At 36.8% G+C, this 21,630-nt stretch overlaps 1 protein-coding gene across 2 annotated transcripts in view; it reads left to right on the top strand.

Moving 5' to 3' along the window:
- Positions 1 to 21,630, top strand: part of LOC5577241 (bestrophin-4) — a 72,725-nt gene that overhangs the window by 38,549 nt on the left and 12,546 nt on the right. Inside the window, exons 3-5 of one of the 2 annotated variants that reach the window (XM_001656297.2) lie at positions 12,302 to 12,412; positions 13,142 to 13,313; positions 18,274 to 19,104. In XM_001656297.2, coding sequence (XP_001656347.1) covers positions 12,302 to 12,412; positions 13,142 to 13,313; positions 18,274 to 19,104 — 1,114 coding nt within the window. Of the gene's footprint in view, positions 1 to 12,301; positions 12,413 to 13,141; positions 13,314 to 18,273; positions 19,171 to 21,630 lie in introns of both variants that reach the window. The other variant, XM_021853593.1, reaches the window with a different exon arrangement.

Below are 21,630 nucleotides of genomic sequence, written 5' to 3'. Positions count from 1 at the left end.
AGCAGACGTGAACTCGTCAACAAGCAAAAATACACCGTGCACTACATCATGTTTATGATGGTAGTTCATGGTGTATTTTTGACAGTTCACGTTTTCCAGAACTCTTTTTTGAGCGTGTACAAACTTTACTTACTTTGAATAATGCCGTTGTCGTCAACGCTACCTACATGTAAATGCATGCTAGTGATCAGAGCATCAACTTGTCAAAGAGCTAAAACTAATCAGTACTAACAACAGTAATAGCTTTGTTGATGTTTTGATTTGGTAAGAAATTGTCGATCGAATCGAAATACGCACAAAATGCAACCGCCGCCCAACCCAAGCGACGGAAACCTAGGTAAAACTTTGCCATTTATCTCCGTTGAAAACTAATCAAGCAAATTTATAATTGATAAATAAATTAATAAATTAATAGATTAATCAATTAATAGTAATAGATGAAATGTCTCTGGTTGTAACTCTTTTACGTTGAATGCATTGCTGTGACCCTGAGAAGAGCCGTTTTGTTTGAAATTGTGCTGCAATTTAATAGCGCGTTCTCCACGGTTTCGAAGAGCCAGCTGGATGTCCTTCGGCATGATGCTGACACGCTTGGCGTGGATCGCGCACCGGTTGGTATCTTTAAACAAACCGATCAGTTAGGCCACTCGCTTCCTGCAAGACCATGACGATCGAGCTCTGGAATCGCAGATTTGCCTCTACATTTCCCCGGATACCACGACGAAGCAGAAGAAGTTCTTCATGGCGCGGAACTTCTTCGAGTATCAAAAGGAGATCATGCCAATTATCGTGACTGGCAACTTCAACATCGATATGAGTAAACAAAAGAACATGGAGTTCACGGACTTCATGGAGAAGTACCTCAACTTCAAACTGGCTTCGTAACCCAATAAGGCAACCGATCTTAGTGGATCATGCTTGGACCTAAGGTTCGACCGGAATATTTGTTTGGGAAGCAAGAGTTTCCGCTCATGCTTCTTCTTCCATCGACCGATTCTATCGGTGTTGAAGCGTTAACCGAACCAACCAAATAATAACACACAATGTCCATTATAGGTCGGAACTGACATGCAACAAATAGTATGAAAATTGATTGGATTTTCATTAGTAGAAATCTTTTATAAGTTCGTGACTGTCTCAAGCCAGGAAATAGAAGAAGCTAACGTTATCCAACGTCAACTTTGCGGTTGTATCTCGGAAACAACCTCTTACTTTTTTCAACTATTCAGCCACGTTTTTAAAAAAATGCACGGATTTAATTACAACGAAAGCCCAGTCAAAGTATGCTAAAGAAGACACATAGTATTCCTCCCGAAAAATCACACATATTTCTGTCAATTCTTTGATTAAAATATGAGACGAATGCCTGCACTTGCGGAACCTAAAAAGGATCGACTGCTCGCGACGGCGTTCTAAGCCGAACTGTCACCCCGCATAGGTACATGTGTATAAAAAATATTTTTATTAAAAAGTTGTTGATGCAATTGCGTAAAATAAAGTTCGTCATATTATCACTTATTAGTTATAGAAACAACATGTAGAGTATTACTTTTGTACATTAAATCGATCTCATGTTTTCAGGTCACGATTTTGAACCTCCATCAAGTATCAGTTTTCTGGACATTTAAAAGAATTATGTTTATTGTATGAACATATTTATAATAACAGTTTCAATCGTGGCCCCTACTTGAATTGTGAGTCACACGTATTGAAGCACCGATTTAAAACGAATTTTCTATTGAAAATTGTGATTTATAGTGAAATTTAGTTGTAAATTACAATGTGTTGCAAGTCACCCCGTTTGACGGTAGTCGGAGAGCTGTCAAAACGTATGGAAAATAATGAAAATCGTGAATTGCTTGCAATTAGGAAACTGAATCAAAAAAGTAGTGATTAGAAATCAAGTGTAAAGTGAATACATAACTTTTTGTGTTTAGTTCATCTTCCGTGGTGCTTTCTTTGCTTCAGGATTTCGTTTTTACTACCATTGAAAAAGAGCCATCTATTGCCTTTTCAGTTTTGAATATCGCCCTATTGAGATTCATTTTTTAATCTCGTTCTTGAGTCCTAAATTGTGGAATTATTCTGCCAGAAATCTGCCATCGGGGTGCCATCCCGAGCAGAAGAAAATAACTACTGAATACCAGTGTTGCGATGGATCTTCTTAGTGAACAATGATCGACGCATCTTCGCGATCCAACATTCGCCAAAATTCATTTTTCATTTTTGCGTCACGGAGAGCATCGCAATGAACCAATGCACGAGTTCACTATTTGACGTTTTAGCGGTGCCGTGTTATATATGTGACCATGGCAACGAGTGAATTCGGCACCGCTCAAACGTCAAATTAGTGAACCCGTGCATAGGTCCATAAGCGAACGGATGCAACGCCGAAGAAGCAAAATGAATACACCGATAAGTGGTTCGCGAAGCCTATCCACTAGCCTGGGGCACGGTTATATGAAAAAAATAGGTTCTAGCTCCAGTCCACTTTTTGGATTGCATTTAGGTTCCATAACAACTGTGCAAAATTTCAGCTCGATCGGAGAAACTATATATTTGCGCCAGCCGTTCAAAGTTTGTATGGGATGGATACTATGGAAAAACTTAGTTTTGCAAAGAAAAATCGCCAGAGGCCACCCATTGACCTCTATTAAAATTCTAAACACAGATCTCGAGAGGTATTTCTACGATGAACAACATTGCCGAAGACCACAAAGCAATACGATGCTTGTGTAAAAAGAATAGAGATAGAAAACTATAGAGGACGAATGTCGCTGCTGTTCCCTTTGTTCTCGCTCAGAAACATGTTGGGTACATAAGTGTCAAACTGCATACTTTTTCGCGTTGACATTTATAGCCCCGCCTATCTCCGCCAGCAAAAGATGTTCCTGCAGCGACGCCAGCGACATTCTTCCTCTATAGTTTATTACCTCTATTGTAAAAAGTTATTAAGCGTAGACTATTCGGAAATTTTGCCCGATTTTGTTATTATTGTTATACCTTTACGTGTTAATCAACGTCGCGTTGCCAATAGGTTTTCATTGAATAACTTTTTTCACAAGTGTCGGATTGTTTCGCGGTCTTCGGCAATATTCTTCATCGTAAAAATACCTACCGAGGTCTGTGTTCTGAATTTTTATAGAGATCAATGGGCGACCACTGGCGATTTTCTTTGCAAAAGTAAGTTTTCCCATAGTAAATCCCATACAAACTTTGAACGGCTGGCGCTAAAATATAGTTTCTCCGATCGAGCTGAAATTTTGAACAGTTGTTATGGGACCTAAATGCAATCCAAAAAGTGGACTGGAGCGAGAATCTAAATTTTGTCCCACACTACTATCCACTCGTAGGATTCATTTATCCACGCGCTGTTCATTCTCGTGATTCATTGCATGGTTGCTTCTTCTCGTAAAGTCAAACAAACACGCCACGCTAAGCCAGCTCCACGCAGCGCATGTGTTAAAACTACACAGAATGAGGCAACCAATGCAAAACTGGCTGACTGAGTGAAAATTCGGTGTAGGTCGCACTCATTCTGTGAGTTGCCGACGTGTTGGCCTTCGGCTGTGCGGGAATCGATGGAAACAGAACTGTCAATGATCTCCCGCGCAGCAGCAAACAGTTGGCCGTTGGTAAGATGGGAAGTTTTTTTAGATATTTTTTAACGAAAATCTGGAAGATGGTCTCAAATGCGAAAGTTTTTCCCCTATTTGCTTCCACTTCTGCTATTTAAATGAAAAAATCTCTGAAAAACTTTATTATTGGAATGTTTTTTTTTAATGTTTACAGAAACAAAACAAAAATGGAAGTGAATTCCGCATTCCAAGCGTTTCTCCTCTGTGCGCATTTCACTCATTCAGTTTTGTTTACCACCGTTTGCACAAAACTGTGTACAGCCCCTTTGCACAGAATCTGTGCTGCACGAAAAGAGGCCAATTTTGTGCGCTCGGCTCTCATTTTTGAGCGGAGCAAGTTTAGCGTGATTGTTGCGAGCTCGCATGAAGATGATCGAAATGAATATTTTCCTGCTCTTCGCGAAGAGCAGGCAGCTTGGATCGTACACTGTAAACTCGGCAGTACCCATTAATGTATAAAAAATGCCCACTTTTTTCTGATATATGGAGCTGTCAGAATAACGGGTACTTTTTAATTTCACATAAAGAGTATTTTTTGCCCATTTTCTTGTTCCAAAGGTATACTCTTTAATGGGTGAAAATTGTCTTCAGCTCGTGAAGAGCAAATGTTTCTCAACATTAGGATTAAAAGTTTCATTTGTTTAAGTTTATATGTGATGAATATAGGACCAATTGGCTGAAAAGTGCAAAGAAATGCAGGTAAATTAAGCGAAATATATTTTAAATATCATGGATGGGTTCATAAAATAATATATTTTGGTTTGAACGCAGGATATACACCGGAAGATTTATCAGGATTTGGAATACCAAACATCACCAGCTTGAGAAAAATAGGCATGTTGACTTCGAGACGTTCCGGCGCCACATATGAATCATAGTCCGGGAATACAAATTATTTTGGTTTCAAAGCTATGCATGTGCTGATTAAAAGCGCATCAATTTGTACTCGATGTTTTTTTTTTCATAATAAATATAGTTAACTAGTGTTATTAAAGTTCTTTTACATTTCTCAGCATTTTTCCTTCTCAATTAACTAATATCTCGCATTGAAAGATTTAATCAATATTAAAAGGGGTAAATTTTACCCATTATCCTAGTTAAATCAAATTCGAATAATGGGTAAAATTTACTCCTTAAACTGACGTACAAGCCGTTTACTCTTTAAAGAGTACAGGCCCTTTACTCTTTTTATGAGTTAAACTAGTTTATTTCAAAGTGGGTGTTTTTTTACCCTTTAAAGGGTACTTTCGTGGTACAGTGTACCGTTCACATTACTGAGCGATGGAAAATCACCCGATAATAGCGTCAGGAGAAACAGTGATCCGAAAATGAAACACGAACGAATGTAGCGCCCGAACGGTTGTTTGTGTTTATTCGCAGATTCTGAAAATTCATCGTGCCTCGCGTTTCCGATCGTTGTTCAGCAACATTGCTGAATACCAAATTGAGGTATTCCATACCAGATAATTTCCAATACTTACAACCTGAATGAGGTATGAATGAGCCCTGCATAAGAGGTAATATACCTCAAATAATACCTTCCGCATATTCTACAAATACCAAGCTGATAATTGGATCAGGTATTGTAATACCTATATAACACTTGATGGGTTTTCATGTAAAAGTGATTTTTTTCAATAGTAGTTCAATGCCTCCAGCAGTCCTCAATAGCTATCGAATACCAGAATGAAGTATTTTTAATTGTTTTAAACATTTTTTTCAAATACCATTACAATACCAAAATGAGGTATTGACAACTGAACAATACCTAATTATGGTATGATACCAAATTATGGTATGCATAAGTTATGGCGAGTTATTCTTTCCTCTTCGGGATGTTATGTATGTGACCATGGAAATGAGTGAATTTAGCACCGCTCAAACGTCAAATTAGTGAATTCGGGCATTAGTCCATGGGAGTCGCCGGGTGACATCTGAAATATGCATGCTTACTTTGATCGACAGTGTCTACACTGTAAACTCGGCAGTACCCATTAATGTATAAAAAATGCCCACTTTTTTCTGATATATGGAGCTGTCAGAATAACGGGTACTTTTTAATTTCACATAAAGAGTATTTTTTGCCCATTTTCTTGTTCCAAAGGTATACTCTTAAATGGGTGAAAATTGTCTTCAGCTCGTGAAGAGCAAATGTTTCTCAACATTAGGATTAAAAGTTTCATTTGTTTAAGTTTATATGTGATGAATATAGGACCAATTGGCTGAAAAGTGCAAAGAAATGCAGGTAAATTAAGCGAAATATATTTTAAATATCATGGATGGGTTCATAAAATAATATATTTTGGTTTGAACGCAGGATATACACCGGAAGATTTATCAGGATTTGGAATACCAAACATCACCAGCTTGAGAAAAATAGGCATGTTGACTTCGAGACGTTCCGGCGCCACATATGAATCATAGTCCGGGAATACAAATTATTTTGGTTTCAAAGCTATGCATGTGCTGATTAAAAGCGCATCAATTTGTACTCGATGTTTTTTTTTTTCATAATAAATATAGTTAACTGGTGTTATTAAAGTTCTTTTACATTTCTCAGCATTTTTCCTTCTCAATTAACTAATATCTCGCATTGAAAGATTTAATCAATATTAAAAGGGGTAAATTTTACCCATTATCCTAGTTAAATCAAATTCGAATAATGGGTAAAATTTACTCCTTAAACTGACGTACAAGCCGTTTACTCTTTAAAGAGTACAGGCCCTTTACTCTTTTTATCAGTTAAACTAGTTTATTTCAAAGTGGGTGCTTTTTTACCCTTTAAAGGGTACTTTCGTGGTACAGTGTACCGTTCACATTACTGAGCGATGGAAAATCACCCGATAATAGCGTCAGGAGAAACAGTGATCCGAAAATGAAACACGAACGAATGTAGCGCCCGAACGGTTGTTTGTGTTTATTCGCAGATTCTGAAAATTCATCGTGCCTCGCGTTTCCGATCGTTGTTCAGCAACATTGCTGAATACCAAATTGAGGTATTCCATACCAGATAATTTCCAATACTTACAACCTGAATGAGGTATGAATGAGCCCTGCATAAGAGGTAATATACCTCAAATAATACCTTCCGCATATTCTACAAATACCAAGCTGATAATTGGATCAGGTATTGTAATACCTATATAACACTTGATGGGTTTTCATGTAAAAGTGATTTTTTTCAATAGTAGTTCAATGCCTCCAGCAGTCCTCAATAGCTATCGAATACCAGAATGAAGTATTTTTAATTGTTTTAAACATTTTTTTCAAATACCATTACAATACCAAAATGAGGTATTGACAACTGAACAATACCTAATTATGGTATGATACCAAATTATGGTATGCATAAGTTATGGCGAGTTATTCTTTCCTCTTCGGGATGTTATGTATGTGACCATAGGCCTATTCACATGACGTCTCAAATCAGCTGATCGGGAAGCACTTTGACAGTTCTTCTATGAAAATGACAGGCCCGTGTTAGCACCGGTCCTCCACCGATGTAAACAAATGCATAGACGGATCTGTCACATGAAAAGGCCTATGGAAATGAGTGAATTTAGCACCGCTCAAACGTCAAATTAGTGAATTCGGGCATTAGTCCATGGGAGTCGCCGGGTGACATCTGAAATATGCATGCTTACTTTGATCGACAGTGTATACACTGTAAACTCGGCAGTACCCATTAATGTATAAAAAATGCCCACTTTTTTCTGATATATGGAGCTGTCAGAATAACGGGTACTTTTTAATTTCACATAAAGAGTATTTTTTGCCCATTTTCTTGTTCCAAAGGTATACTCTTTAATGGGTGAAAATTGTCTTCAGCTCGTGAAGAGCAAATGTTTCTCAACATTAGGATTAAAAGTTTCATTTGTTTAAGTTTATATGTGATGAATATAGGACCAATTGGCTGAAAAGTGCAAAGAAATGCAGGTAAATTAAGCGAAATATATTTTAAATATCATGGATGGGTTCATAAAATAATATATTTTGGTTTGAACGCAGGATATACACCGGAAGATTTATCAGGATTTGGAATACCAAACATCACCAGCTTGAGAAAAATAGGCATGTTGACTTCGAGACGTTCCGGCGCCACATATGAATCATAGTCCGGGAATACAAATTATTTTGGTTTCAAAGCTATGCATGTGCTGATTAAAAGCGCATCAATTTGTACTTGATGTTTTTTTTTTTTCATAATAAATATAGTTAACTGGTGTTATTAAAGTTCTTTTACATTTCTCAGCATTTTTCCTTCTCAATTAACTAATATCTCGCATTGAAAGATTTAATCAATATTAAAAGGGGTAAATTTTACCCATTATCCTAGTTAAATCAAATTCGAATAATGGGTAAAATTTACTCCTTAAACTGACGTACAAGCCGTTTACTCTTTAAAGAGTACAGGCCCTTTACTCTTTTTATGAGTTAAACTAGTTTATTTCAAAGTGGGTGCTTTTTTACCCTTTAAAGGGTACTTTCGTGGTACAGTGTACTGAAAAGTCACATAAATCTGTTCAATTTATAAAACAGACCCCTTAATGCCGGATGAATTTTCAGACAATTCCTGATAGACCAGCTGAAATCATGCTTCGGATCTATCTTGCGAATGCTAAGGTTGACTGTTACATCAATTCTTTCATCTTCTACTTTTAAATGCTCGATACAGCCAGCAATTCCACAGAATCTTTGGTAACTTCATATGATGTACAAAGAATGTATCAAATTTATTTGAAGCTATCACTACCAAAAGCATTCAATAGAAAAAGACAGAGGGAGGTCATGGGTGATTCGATGTGTGAAGTAAAGTAACCTTCCATTACGCATCGATCATCTCCCGAAATGGGTTGATGAGTCATGATTGTTCGTCGAAGAACCAACCGGAATAATTTATGTGCATGTAGGTACACGTTCGCCAAAGTGTCACCTAACCTTGACGCAAGAGGTGCTAAATAAAAAACACTGATTTCGACTTTTGTAATCGCTTTCACTTATCTTATCATACACCTGCCATTATTTACATGACGGATGGTTCATGGCATATCAAATCTTGATTCGAAATTTCCTAGGATTGTATCATTAACTTTAATAAGATTCATGATCCATTCACATGAAACAAAACATTGTACTGATCAACAAAATTCTTTCCGTACGTTTACAAATCATTATCAGCGAACTCATCGTTTTCATTTTTTTTTTTTTTTTTTTTTTTTTTTTTTTTTTTTTTTTTTTTTTTTTTAATTTCTTTATTAGTATCATTCTCAACATTACATTCATTTCTTATATCTAGGTGTTCTGTGTTATTTGACAACACTATCATCCTAATTTGGTAAAACAAATTTAAGATTTAATTAACATTTTGTTAACAACATATTACATTTCATTTGCCGTAGCAGTTCAGTTTTTTTACAGGTGAGTTGATTTCACCTGCTTATAAGAGAAAAAAAACGCTTTGAATATACTTAACCTAACTTAACCTAAACATATAACGCATTAATCGTGGCAATAGAAGATTGTAACGATTTTTGCCTGAAATTATTAATGATTGTATTTGACATTTGTTCCAATGTTTCAACATTGGATATTCTATGTAACTCATTGGTACTATACCAGGGAGGAAGCCTCAGAATCATTTTCAAAATTTTATTTTGAATTCTCTGCAGAGCTTTCTTCCTGGTATTACAACAGCTAGTCCATATTGGTACAGCATACAACATGGCTGGCCTGAAAATTTGTTTGAATATCAACAGCTTGTTCTTAAGACAAAGTTTTGATTTTCTATTAATAAGGGGATAGAGACATTTTACATATTTATTACATTTGGCTTGAATGCCCTCAATGTGATTTTTGAAAGTTAAATTCTTATCTAGCATGAGCCCTAGATACTTAACTTCATCTGACCAATTTATTGGAACCCCTCTCATCGTGACAACATGTCTACTTGAAGGTTTCAAATAAAGAGCTTTTGGTTTATGTGGGAATATTATTAGTTGAGTTTTGGAAGCATTAGGAGAAATCTTCCATTTTTGCAAGTATGAAGAAAAAATATCCAAACTTTTTTGCAATCGACTACAGATGACACGCAGGCTTCGTCCTTTGGCGGAGAGGCCTGTGTCATCCGCAAACAAAGATTTTTGACATCCCTGAGGTAGCTCAGGTAAGTCAGATGTGAAAATATTGTATAATATTGGTCCCAAAATGCTGCCTTGAGGAACACCAGCTCTTACAGGAAGTTTTTCAGATCTGGAGTTCTGATAATTAACCTGAAGTGTACGATTTGACAGATAACTTTGAATTATTCTAACAATGTATGTTGGAAAATTAAAGTTTTTTAATTTTACAATCAAACCTTCATGCCAAACACTGTCGAATGCTTTTTCTATGTCTAGAAGAGCAAGACCAGTAGAATAGCCTTCAGATTTGTTGGAACGGATCAAATTTGTTACACGTAAAAGTTGATGAGTGGTCGAATGTCCATGGCGGAATCCGAACTGTTCATTGGCAAAAATTGAATTTTCGTTGATGTGAGCCATCATTCTGTTCAAAATAACCTTTTCAAAAAGTTTACTGATGGAGGAAAGCAAACTGATTGGACGATAGCTAGAAGCTTCTGCAGGATTTTTGTCTGGTTTTAAAATTGGAACAACCTTAGCATTTTTCCATTTGTCAGGAAAATATGCTAATTGAAAACATTTGTTAAATATATCAACTAAAAATGATAAGCTACTTTCTGGAAGTTTCTTGATGAGGATGTAGAAAATTCCATCATCGCCAGGAGCTTTCATGTTTTTGAATTTTTTAATAATAGTTCTCACTTCTTCCAAATCAGTCTCCCAGGCATTTTCGAAAACGTTCTCTTGATTGAGAATATTTGTGAACACCTGAGTAACTTCATTTTCAATTGGACTAGTAAGTCTTAAATTAAAATTGTGCGCACTTTCAAACTGCATAGCAAGTTTTTGAGCTTTTTCGCAATTAGTTAGTAATAATTTGTTTTCCTCTTTCAATGCCGGTATTGGCTTCTGAGGTTTTTTCAAGATTTTCGATAATTTCCAAAAGGGCTTAGAGCCAGGGTCCAATTGAGAAATTTTATTTTCAAAATTTTTGTTTCTTAATTGAGCAAAACGTTTCTTGATTTCTTTCTGCAAATCTTGCCATATAATTTTCAAAGCAGGATCGCGAGTGCGTTGAAATTGCCTTCTCCTCACGTTTTTAAGACGGATCAAGAGTTTAAGATCATCGTCTATAATCACGGATTCAAATTTTACTTCACATTTTGGAATTGCAATGCTCCGGGCTTCAACAATGGAATTTGTTAAAGTTTCAAGAGCATTGTCAATATCAAGTTTAGTTTCTAAAGAAATGTTAACATCAAGATTGGAGTCAACATACGTTTTATATATATTCCAGTCAGCTCGTAAATAATTGAAAGTGGAGCTGATAGGATTGAGAATCGCTTCATGGGATATTTGAAATGTAACAGGGACATGATCAGAATCAAAATCAGCATGAGTAATCAGTTGGCTACAAAGATGACTAGAGTCGGTTAAGACCAAATCAATCGTAGATGGATTTCTAGAAGAGGAAAAACATGTGGGGCTATCAGGGTATTGAATTGAGAAATATCCTGAAGAGCACTCATCAAATAAAATTCTGCCGTTGGAATTACTTTGAGAATTATTCCATGACCGATGTTTGGCATTAAAGTCACCAATGACAAAAAATTTTGACTTATTGCGAGTCAATTTACGCAAGTCAGTTTGGAGCAAATTAACTTGCTGCCCAGAGCATTGAAAAGGCAAATAGGCAGCTATGATCGTTTTCATTATCGTTCCTACTAAATCACGGTCTTTGTTGTGAATGGAACTTCTGTCGATTCACTTTTCATTTCATTGGCCGTGGCGTAGTGTAATACTACTACCTACAAAGAGACGACACTGTTACGACCATGCTGATTTTGCGATTCCCTATTCAAAGGAAAGAGATTCGTGTGAACTATTTCCCATCACACCAATGGGCGATGATGTTAGTAGCACTTGCCAGTTCACGAAGGAGTTGCAAGTTTTGGTCACGCGATTCCCCAACGACCCTACCGGCTGGAAATAATCGATTTTTTATGTAGATATACACAGCCGTTGACCTGATCATTCTTGGTGATTTAAATTATATGCATCATCCTCTTTTTCTTTCTGACATTACATCCCAGGAAATAGAGCATGCTTCTCAGCTTAGGGTCCTATGTTCATTTTTGCGGCTATTTTTCACGAAGAGCCTTTGTCCTTTTTCCATTCAGACTTCGTAAATTCTGTGATAAAAACGATAGTAATTCAAAGGAATTTTCCACCAGTTACCTATCGCTTCGAATAATTTCTTAAGAGTCTATTCTTGTTTCAGTAGCAATACTGCGAAACAGTTTTATTATTCTTGATAAATCATCACCTATAACTGAGCATATCTGCTTTAAGCTCTTTTAAGAATTAAGTAAGCACATTTTTTCAGATTTTGGAACCACCCGTCCCTCTTTCGAAAACAAAAATATTCAATACTGAATCAAGTTACTTTAAATTTTAATAAAGAGTAGTCACAAAATTTGTTACACATTCATCTATTTATTTTCTGAATCATCATAACTAAATTTTCGTCTTCTTACCTTTCAGATGGCGTGGCAGTATTTATAAGCTGGTTTGGCTGGACCTAACCTGTTTTCTACTGTTGTATTATATTCTCAACATAACTTATCGACTAGTTCTAGATGAGTACCAGAAAAAGTAAGTAATATCCATTACGATTTCAATCGCATCATTAAGATAAATCCAGTAGAAATTGATCAATAAAATATGGCTTATCGTGATTGCGTAGTTACCTTGAAAGCCATTGAAATTTTCAGCCATTTTTACTCTTTCTATGATCCAGCTGTACAATATAAGTTATACCTAGTTACAGTTACAGTGGCGCTTACATTATTAGTTTAAGGTTTGATGCTCCACTGATAAGGATTTAAACGACCTGATAACACTATACGAAACCTTTCCTTAGTTCCGTTTACTTTAGATAAAACTCAACTCAAAGCGTGGCAAAGTACTTTATTGAGTGTAGGATTAACAAAGGTAGTATAGAGATGGATTTTAATGAATTATGACTTTTAAACGAAAGCACTGAATATGTATTTTTATTTTCTTCGATATGGCTTTTTTAGCCAGTCATTGTTAGTACATTACAATTCAAGAGTGATCGCAACGTTCGTTGAGGACAGAGCACATTTAAAACCCACGCTCATAGTACAGTATACTCGCCCATGGCGAAAAGGCACGGTAATAAATATAAATAATAATAATAAACAGGCATGCTTTCACTGGCGATGCTTGTGGGAGCTACTATACTTTAGCTAAAAGCTGACATGTTAAGATGCCACCATTTTATCCTGAATAGTAATAAAAACAAAATCCAAAAATATTAACAGATTAGAAAAAGTATTCATTTTTGTACCATCTTTGCAGGATTTTCGAAGACATCGCTCAATATTGTGCCACCTATAGTAATCTAATTCCACTATCGTTCGTGCTTGGTTTCTACGTCACCATCGTAATGACTCGATGGTGGAACCAGTACACCAGTATACCCTGGCCGGACCCGATAGCAGTATTCGTCAGTGCCAATATTCACGGACAGGTAAGTGCACGCGCAAGTCATTGTTGTAATTTTCAGCTTGAATCGGAAGTTATGACATCTCGGTATTAAGCTTGTAATCATGGCTGGCAAAATCCCAAGCGGACAACACCTGTTTCAGCAATTCCACTGTACTTACAAACAGTATATTGATTTTAAAATAAACTGAAAAACATCTGTTTGACCATTAAAATAGAGAATGGAAAGGAATCACGTTTTGAACAACCTTAAGAGTATTTCAGTCAACTCTAATTTTTAATGATTCAGCGACCGACATATTTGCGTGTACGATCAAATCATCCACCCACAATACCACGTTCTCTTCCAACCAAGCCCGGTATGACCAGAGCTGACTACCCCAACTAGGAAACGGGTTGGGTAAACGAAGCATTCAACAGTCCGTCTGGCGCCATGCTGGGTGGAAGTGAAGCTATCGATATTACACGGTTGTTAGTTAGAAGCAGACGACGAAAAATAACCGGACGCTTTGAAGTACTGCTGTCTCCGTGAATTGATTGATTGAATCATATCTTGAAAATCGATATCATTGTTAATTTATGTGTGAATCGTCCATCTCTAGTTTAATGACTATTAACTATGGAACTATCAAACCCTGATGTTTTGGATCCTCAAAAAAAAAAAAACGTTATGAGCCATTTTACGAGACGTTTCGGAACAGCTGATCGCCGCAACGGCGTCAATTGACAGGAGACCTGGGATAAAATCCAGCGTGTTTTTTAACAACGCCTCATTTTACCAAACGGGAACATGAAGAAAATGACAAAAAAGAGATCCAAGAATGTTCGTTGCTGCGACATTATACCTAGTTATTGTATCAGCTACCTCTTTGTTACCCATACTGCACATAAAAAGGCACTTTTATGATCAGAAATATTTTAATAATTTTTCTACATTTATGTTTTTGCCTGGATGAAAAGCTACGCTAGAAATGCGCACAGTCATCAACCATTAGCATCGCGAAAACTGATGACGATGATTGAATTCTCCCAGGTCACGCTTTTTTGGAAAAAAAAAACAACAAAGATGTTTGAAAACCGATGAAAAGTTGACGTATCGCCTTAAATTTGAACATATCAAATAATGATTTTGAATAAGGAAAAATAATTTTGATCTCTCAGGAATAATGGAAAGCCATCATAAATTAAAAATAAGAATGTATTTTGAATGATATTTGAACTAAATATGGTCAACCTACAATTTTGATCTAGCACCTACTGTCCCCCAGTTTCGGACAGCTTCATTTGTTACATGATATCTTTGTAATTTTTGCACCAATGGTCTTCAAATATATTCATTTTTCAGGGATTTTATTGATCATGATATCAAAGATGCAAAAAAAAATATCAGAACAACACGTAAAGTGTGCTCTTTTGCATCATATATGAAAGAGGATTTTTGATAAACCTCTTGCACACTAAGTAAAACTCAAATTACTCTAGTGAATGTTGCAAATTCATCGAATTTGGCAGTAAAATATGAATCCTAGGGTAAAAACATTTAATGATGTACAAATTTACATATTTCGAGGCATTTCCAGATCGTGTCCGATATTGGGTGCCACCTTTTAATATTGATCAATTTGGCAATTTGGTGAAATACATCATCAAAATGCAATGTCAAAATTCATATTTATATTGTCAAATTTATTCTTGTACGCTACAAAAACGATAATATTTATCATAAATAGGCACCAAGACCGTATAAAATTAATTGTTTTTGAATAACGAATTTAGCGGCTTAGGTGTCCGGTACTTTGGGATCTCCTCTTATAGAACATGGGACTGTTATGCGAATAGGGGCAATATAGATTTAACAATGAGCCATTTTACGAAGCTGGTCAAATGACAGGAGACCTGGGAGAATTCAATCATCATTAAAATATTTCTGATCACAAAAATCCCTTCTTATGTGCAATATGGGTAACAAAGAGGTAGCTGATACAACAACTAGGTGTAATGTTGCAGTAACGAACATTTTTGGATCTCTTTTTGGTCATTTTCTCCATGTCCCCGTTCGGTAAGATGAGGCGTTGTTAAAAATCACGCTGGATTTAATCCCAGGTCTCCTGTCAATTGACGCCGTTGCGGCGATCAGCTGTTCCGAAATGTCTCGTAAAATGGCTTAATAATAATATCTACGAATTTTTCAAAGTATTTTCAATGTCACTTCAAATGAAAAAATATTCAATGAAGCGATGACCTGATGTAGATTTTCCTGTGTCGAATATGGGTTATTGAAAGAGTTCCAAACTGAATACCAATAAAATTTCGGAGAAAAGCTCTAGAGAAAATTAATCACATTTTTTATCAATGCGGTTTTTTTAATGTTTGAATTAATTAATTAATACGGTAGAATATGAATTAATACGTAGAATATGAATTAATTAATTATTACGGTAGAAATATGTGATTCGAGGTATTTGCTATAAGTTACAGTACTTAGTAGTGTACAAATTGATAATATAAAAGTTTTGATACTTAAACACTATAAAAAATCAAAAACGATTTTGACTACCCTTGTGGGGTAGCTTGCAACAGCAGTTTCGATCTCAAGTGTTTGATACAGGGCAGGCAATCGTCAGATTCGTCACAGTACGATGACGAAATAAAAAAAGACATCTTCATCCAGTATAATAACTCTGGCAGGTCATCGTCTCGTCATCGACGAAAGAATGCAAGACTAACTTCAATCCAAAATCGTCAACGAGCAAATTTTTCTTAATTCCGCTTGCTACCCTTACACACAAGAAGAAGGCGTTTACTGAATATTCGCTTGCTTCGCACCAACCAACGAATGCCATCACATAATTGCTTGTATTGGCAAATGAACCCGCTCTCCTCATGATTATATAATAGCTCTCTTGGTAATCGCGTGGAGTTGACAATTCAGAGATCGTTTGTTCGATTCCAGCCGTGTTTTGTTACTTTGTTTTTGTTTTATTTTTTCAAAAAAAAGCTCTTAATCTGTCGAAGACACGATTCATAGTTTTAGTCGGCTCAGTGCTTCCGAACGAAGATTCGCCGGTAACGAAGGAATCGTATTTGTTCGTCATGACGCCAAGCCTATAGGGCAGTTGTTAATTATACCTATTGTTTTTCTGGTGAGTTGCGATCTTGGTGGCAATGATGATGTCGCGCTACACGATAAGTGTTCATCTGCAACAACTAGACAGCTCACCAAATCCATCCCGAGGTGGATCGTGCTTATGTGATCGGATCTTTGCGGCAAATCGTCATCCGACGTTGGTTGAGTGACGATGACGATGCTTCTTTTAGTTTCGTCGCCGACTTTTCCCATTTGATGATGACGATTGTCTAGCCTGGTTTGACATGTCTTGCCGTTTGTCATCGAAAATACATGAAAAGGCCAAATTGAACATATATTTGTTTATTATTATTATTATTATTAGTCAACGGGCTAATTAAAGCCCCAATGATAAAACTTAAAATCTAATAGTACACGTTTTAAAACATTCAACAAATGAACATGTCAACACTAATAACTTTCACAAACAATAGCTTACAAGAACGGACAAATTAGGAAGCACTTGAAAAAAACGAACTAAATCTCGTACGGAGCGAATGACGGGACAAATTGAAGTCAAACAAAGTGGCTACTCTGTTGAATACTCGCTGCATGCCATTGATAGCACCGTGAGTGCTGTAGTTTGTTCGCTGAAGCGGCAGTCGCAGCATAGACCTGTTCCTGAGAGCACGAGGTTGGACATTTATGTTGATTTCGTTGAGCAACATTAAATTTGCAGCTCAATCAATTCAATATACGTTTAGTACTAAATATTAGGAAATTTACATAAATAACAATATTAGATTTAGTTCTATTTTTTTCATGAAAATAATGAATAATTTTGAAAATCTGTGTACAAATTAACTTCCAGATCTGCCATTGAGAACTTAGCGCATAAAATAGGATGAAAGTTATGTCAAAACACCAACAGATACCATTTTAAGACATACATATCCATATGTGATACGTCGCTTTGATTTAAACGTTTCAATGACTTTCCAATATCTTCAAGATTTATTATAACTAAATTTTCCCCGTGTGAACACCCTACGCAATGCCAATGAAGTTTTCAAAGGAATTGATTTATTACTCATAATTCAATCAATAATAATTTATTTTCTAAGAGTAGAGTAGCTTGTTTCTGATTATTGTCATGCTACTACTGCAGAAAATTATCCAATGATCATACTAACACGATATAGGTTAAGTTTTTAATAGTGTAGCACTGTGTGTTGCATGTTACCCCACATCAGGGGTAGCATTAAAAACGTAAATTTTCGTCTCTCCTTATCCCAGAAAATTGAATACTGAAAAAAATGATACCATGTGGTATTCTTTACGTGGCGATTAGGGTACCAGATGGTTTTTGGCTAATCTGTATCGATAAATTTTCCATCCATATAGCTTTGGAGTTGAAAATTGTTGCAAGTTACCCCGTTTGACGGTACCTAGAAGCCCTTTTGCTAAAAAAGGAAAACCACTGATGAACATATTAGCCATTTGAAATAGTAGTAATTATTTTTCGCGTTAAATTATCTAATGTCTTTTTCTTATTGGCATTACGTCCTCAATGGGACAGAGCCTGCTTCTCAGCTTAATGTTCAATGAGCACTTCTACAGTTATTAGCCTTCGGGCTGTCGCGCTGTTGTATTTTGTGATTTATATGCTATAATTTTGCAACAAAGATATCTATCGACACCAAACCAAAATGTATTCCTCAAGAATCTTATTAAGAACAATTCTCGAAAGTTTTTATTTACAGTATGACCCTTTGAAATAGTGCGACTTGTTCAATGCTAATGTATAGAAAAAAGACAACATAATTAGAGGCAATTCTTTTTTTTGTTTCAATTTCCATACATTTATCAGTTTCGAATTTGTAGTCCTAACTCATTTTTATCTTTTCCGATTCCACAGGATGAACGAGGTCGCGTGATGCGTCGGACGATCATGCGATATGTGTGCTTGTGCTTCACCATGGTGTTAACGAACATTTCGCCCCGAGTGAAGAAGCGGTTTCCCACGATTGATCACCTGGTCGAGGCCGGTTTGCTCAACGAGAACGAACATAAGATCATGCACGATCTGAACCAAAAGTTTCCTCGACACTCCAAACACTGGCTGCCGATCGTATGGGCCGCTAGTATTGTGACCAGGGCGCGGAAGGAAGGTCGTTGCCGAGATGATTTCGCCGTCAAGACGATCATCGACGAGCTGAACAAATTCCGGGGACAGTGCGGCTTGCTGATCTCCTACGACACCATCAGTGTTCCTTTGGTGTATACTCAAGTGGTGACGCTGGCCGTTTACTCCTACTTTCTGTTTTCGGTTATGGGACAGCAATGGGTGTCGTCGAAGGAAAACGTCACAGGGGTTGTGACCAGAATCGACCAATACTTCCCCATATTCACAACGCTGCAGTTTTTCTTCTACATGGGATGGCTTAAAGTGGCCGAATCGCTGATCAATCCATTCGGTGAGGATGATGACGATTTCGAAGTGAACTGGATGATCGATCGAAACGTTCAGGTTTCGTATCTGATTGTGGACGAAATGCACCACGAACATCCAACGTTGGTGAAGGATCAATACTGGGAGGAAGGCTTCCCGGCAGAGTTGCCCCATACGGTGGCATCAGCTGAGATTAAGGAAGAACCACCGGCACCATCTACCGACAATATTACGGTCAATCGGAAACAGGCCGAAGTGATATCAGTGGTACCATCGTCGGTGCGGGTGGACGAAATGGTCGGTAAAAAGAGTCAAAATGTTGACTACACATTCCCTGAACAGCAGGGAATGCTAGACGACGAGGTTAGCGAACGAGTGCTGGAACAACTCCATAAGTTTAACATTTCCTTTCAATTATTTTCTATACGATTCGTTGGTTGAGAATGTTATTGGATATATATGAGCTTGCCTTCGGCGATTGTAGAAGCAAGCTTTTTATAGACAAATTGCGTATTCTCTACAATAACGGATCAAAATTAACGATTAAATCCTTAACCTTACCGGTGGAAGAATTAAAATCCTGTGATAACTGCATTTCCCCATAGAATTAGAAACATATCTGGCGATTCAACCTGTCTGTAGAATGCAGCTTTTTGATTATAATTATCTGTCTTGTCCATTTGCATTGCATTTAATTATCTACACCTTGTTTTATTTTAGCTAAGAAGAACATTGGAAAATCATCAAAAAGAACTGCGCCATTCGTAAGATGAAAACACTTTCGAGCACTCGCTTACTAATCTGGTGGATTATCAAAAAAACATGAATCTCAATTTGTAGCACTTAAGTACACTTACTTTTCCTTTGAAGACCCGAAACATAAACACTTTACAATCCATTTCACAAAACTATCTTTTCTGTTGATGCACACTTAGTAATTGCACAGACTTTCAAAAACTGCACTCAAAGATTACACAAACGCATTTCTTACTAAAAACACAACGAACACACGTACTTATCTAGATTTGGTGACATGAGAATGCTCTCGAAGTGATAAACAGAATCATGATTGATACCGATAAAAATACGAATGGATGTGTACATAGTACAACGCGTGGTGGAAGGCTTCAGCATATTGGACATTCCGCGTCGTTAACAATGGCTCGTACAGATAACAATCGACTAACAAGACCAAATGGGAGGAAGAGTGGATACACATTTAGGAAAGTCCGAAGATAATTCATTATATGGACAAGCTTCAAGGTTTGCTCTGTTACTAATTATCGTCCTCTTTATTAGCATATAACTTTGCTACATCTCCCTAATATGTTGTAAAGATATAACCCTAACATTTAGTTATTTCAAGACAGACATAACAACTTAGCCTTTAGTAAACAAATAATCCTATAACTCCTACAGTCTTGTAACAGACAGAACGCCTCGTGGTAGCGGTTACAAACTAAGCCATGCTGAAGGTGTCTCTTTATGATTCCCGGTCGGTCCAGAATCATTTCATAATGAAAATTTTCTCGGCATCCCTATGTATAGAGAATCATCGTGCCTGTCACAAGATATATAAATTTGAAATATGAAAAAAAAAACATAAATTGCAACTTTAACTAAGAAAGCTCTCAGTTATTTAACTGTGGAAGTGATCTTAGAACACAAGCTGAGCATCAGGTCCTGTCTCAGTGGGGTAATTTTTTCCAGCAGGATTAGGATAGTTCCAAATGTTGCTTTGCTCTTCGCATCGCTCATTCGATTATAGGTCAAATTCTGAGTTTCTTGTCAAAATTTGAGCTCATTTGGATGAAAACTGAGACTGTACAAGCCGTTCAAAGTTTGTATGGGAATTACTATGGGAAAAGTTGTAGCCGATGAATGCATCTAACTAACAACATAGTACTAATCCTCAAGGTCACTTGAATAAAAACTATAATCGATTGAACGATTTGCTTGTTTCAGTGGTGCATTTTGAACTGAACGCGAGCCAAAAGTGAACGGAGCCCGAGCCAAATTTGCTCTTGAACGTAGTAGTCAATGAACTTACGAGCAAGGGCTTGCCGTTGCTCAAGAACGTCCCGTTCAGCTCACAATAATGATTGGAGCTTCCACTTGAGAAATGAAACTATCAACTGCCGTAATTCATTATGAATATAGAAATCATACAGCCGTCGATATGGATCGATGCACGAATTCACTAATTTGACGTTTGAGCGGTGCCGAATTCACTCGTTGCCATGATCACGTAAATAACACGGCACCGCTCAAACGTCAAATAGTGAACCCGTGCATAGGTCCATTATGAATATCAAAATTACAACATTGTCCTAGATTTTGTCGTAAATCATTCAAAACTGATCGCGTCCATTTTTCGGCTCGCACGGGTTCATATTTTTGAATTGCTCAATGTTCAAGCCTACTTGATCGCTGCGTTCAACAAAATGAACTGGAACGCGAACTGAACGCGTTCAAATGCATCACTGGCTTGTTTTTCCATAGTTACCGTTTTGATTCAAATTCCGGACAGCTTTTAATTCCGGACACTCATCTTTGTATGGGAAAGGTTTCACTTGAAATGTTTCAAAATTTCCCGTTCAAAAGTTCCCAACTTTCAGGCTTGTTTTAATAAACATTTTCCATAGCAAGCCATGAAAAATTATTATACGCATTTAGTTTTGACGTTCTTCTAACGCCCTCAGCCGTTCAATGTGTAATTTTACTAGTTTAATTTTGGTTTTCGTGTGCTGTCCGGAATTCGAATCAAAATGACCGCAATTTGAAGCAAAAGTGAGTTTGCGTCCGGAATAAAAATCATGGAAA

Source organism: Aedes aegypti, chromosome 3, assembly GCF_002204515.2.
Source record: "Aedes aegypti strain LVP_AGWG chromosome 3, AaegL5.0 Primary Assembly, whole genome shotgun sequence".
Taxonomy (NCBI): domain Eukaryota; kingdom Metazoa; phylum Arthropoda; class Insecta; order Diptera; family Culicidae; genus Aedes; species Aedes aegypti.
Note: the sequence above shows the minus strand (reverse complement) of the source record. Positions and strands in the feature narration are given on the sequence as shown.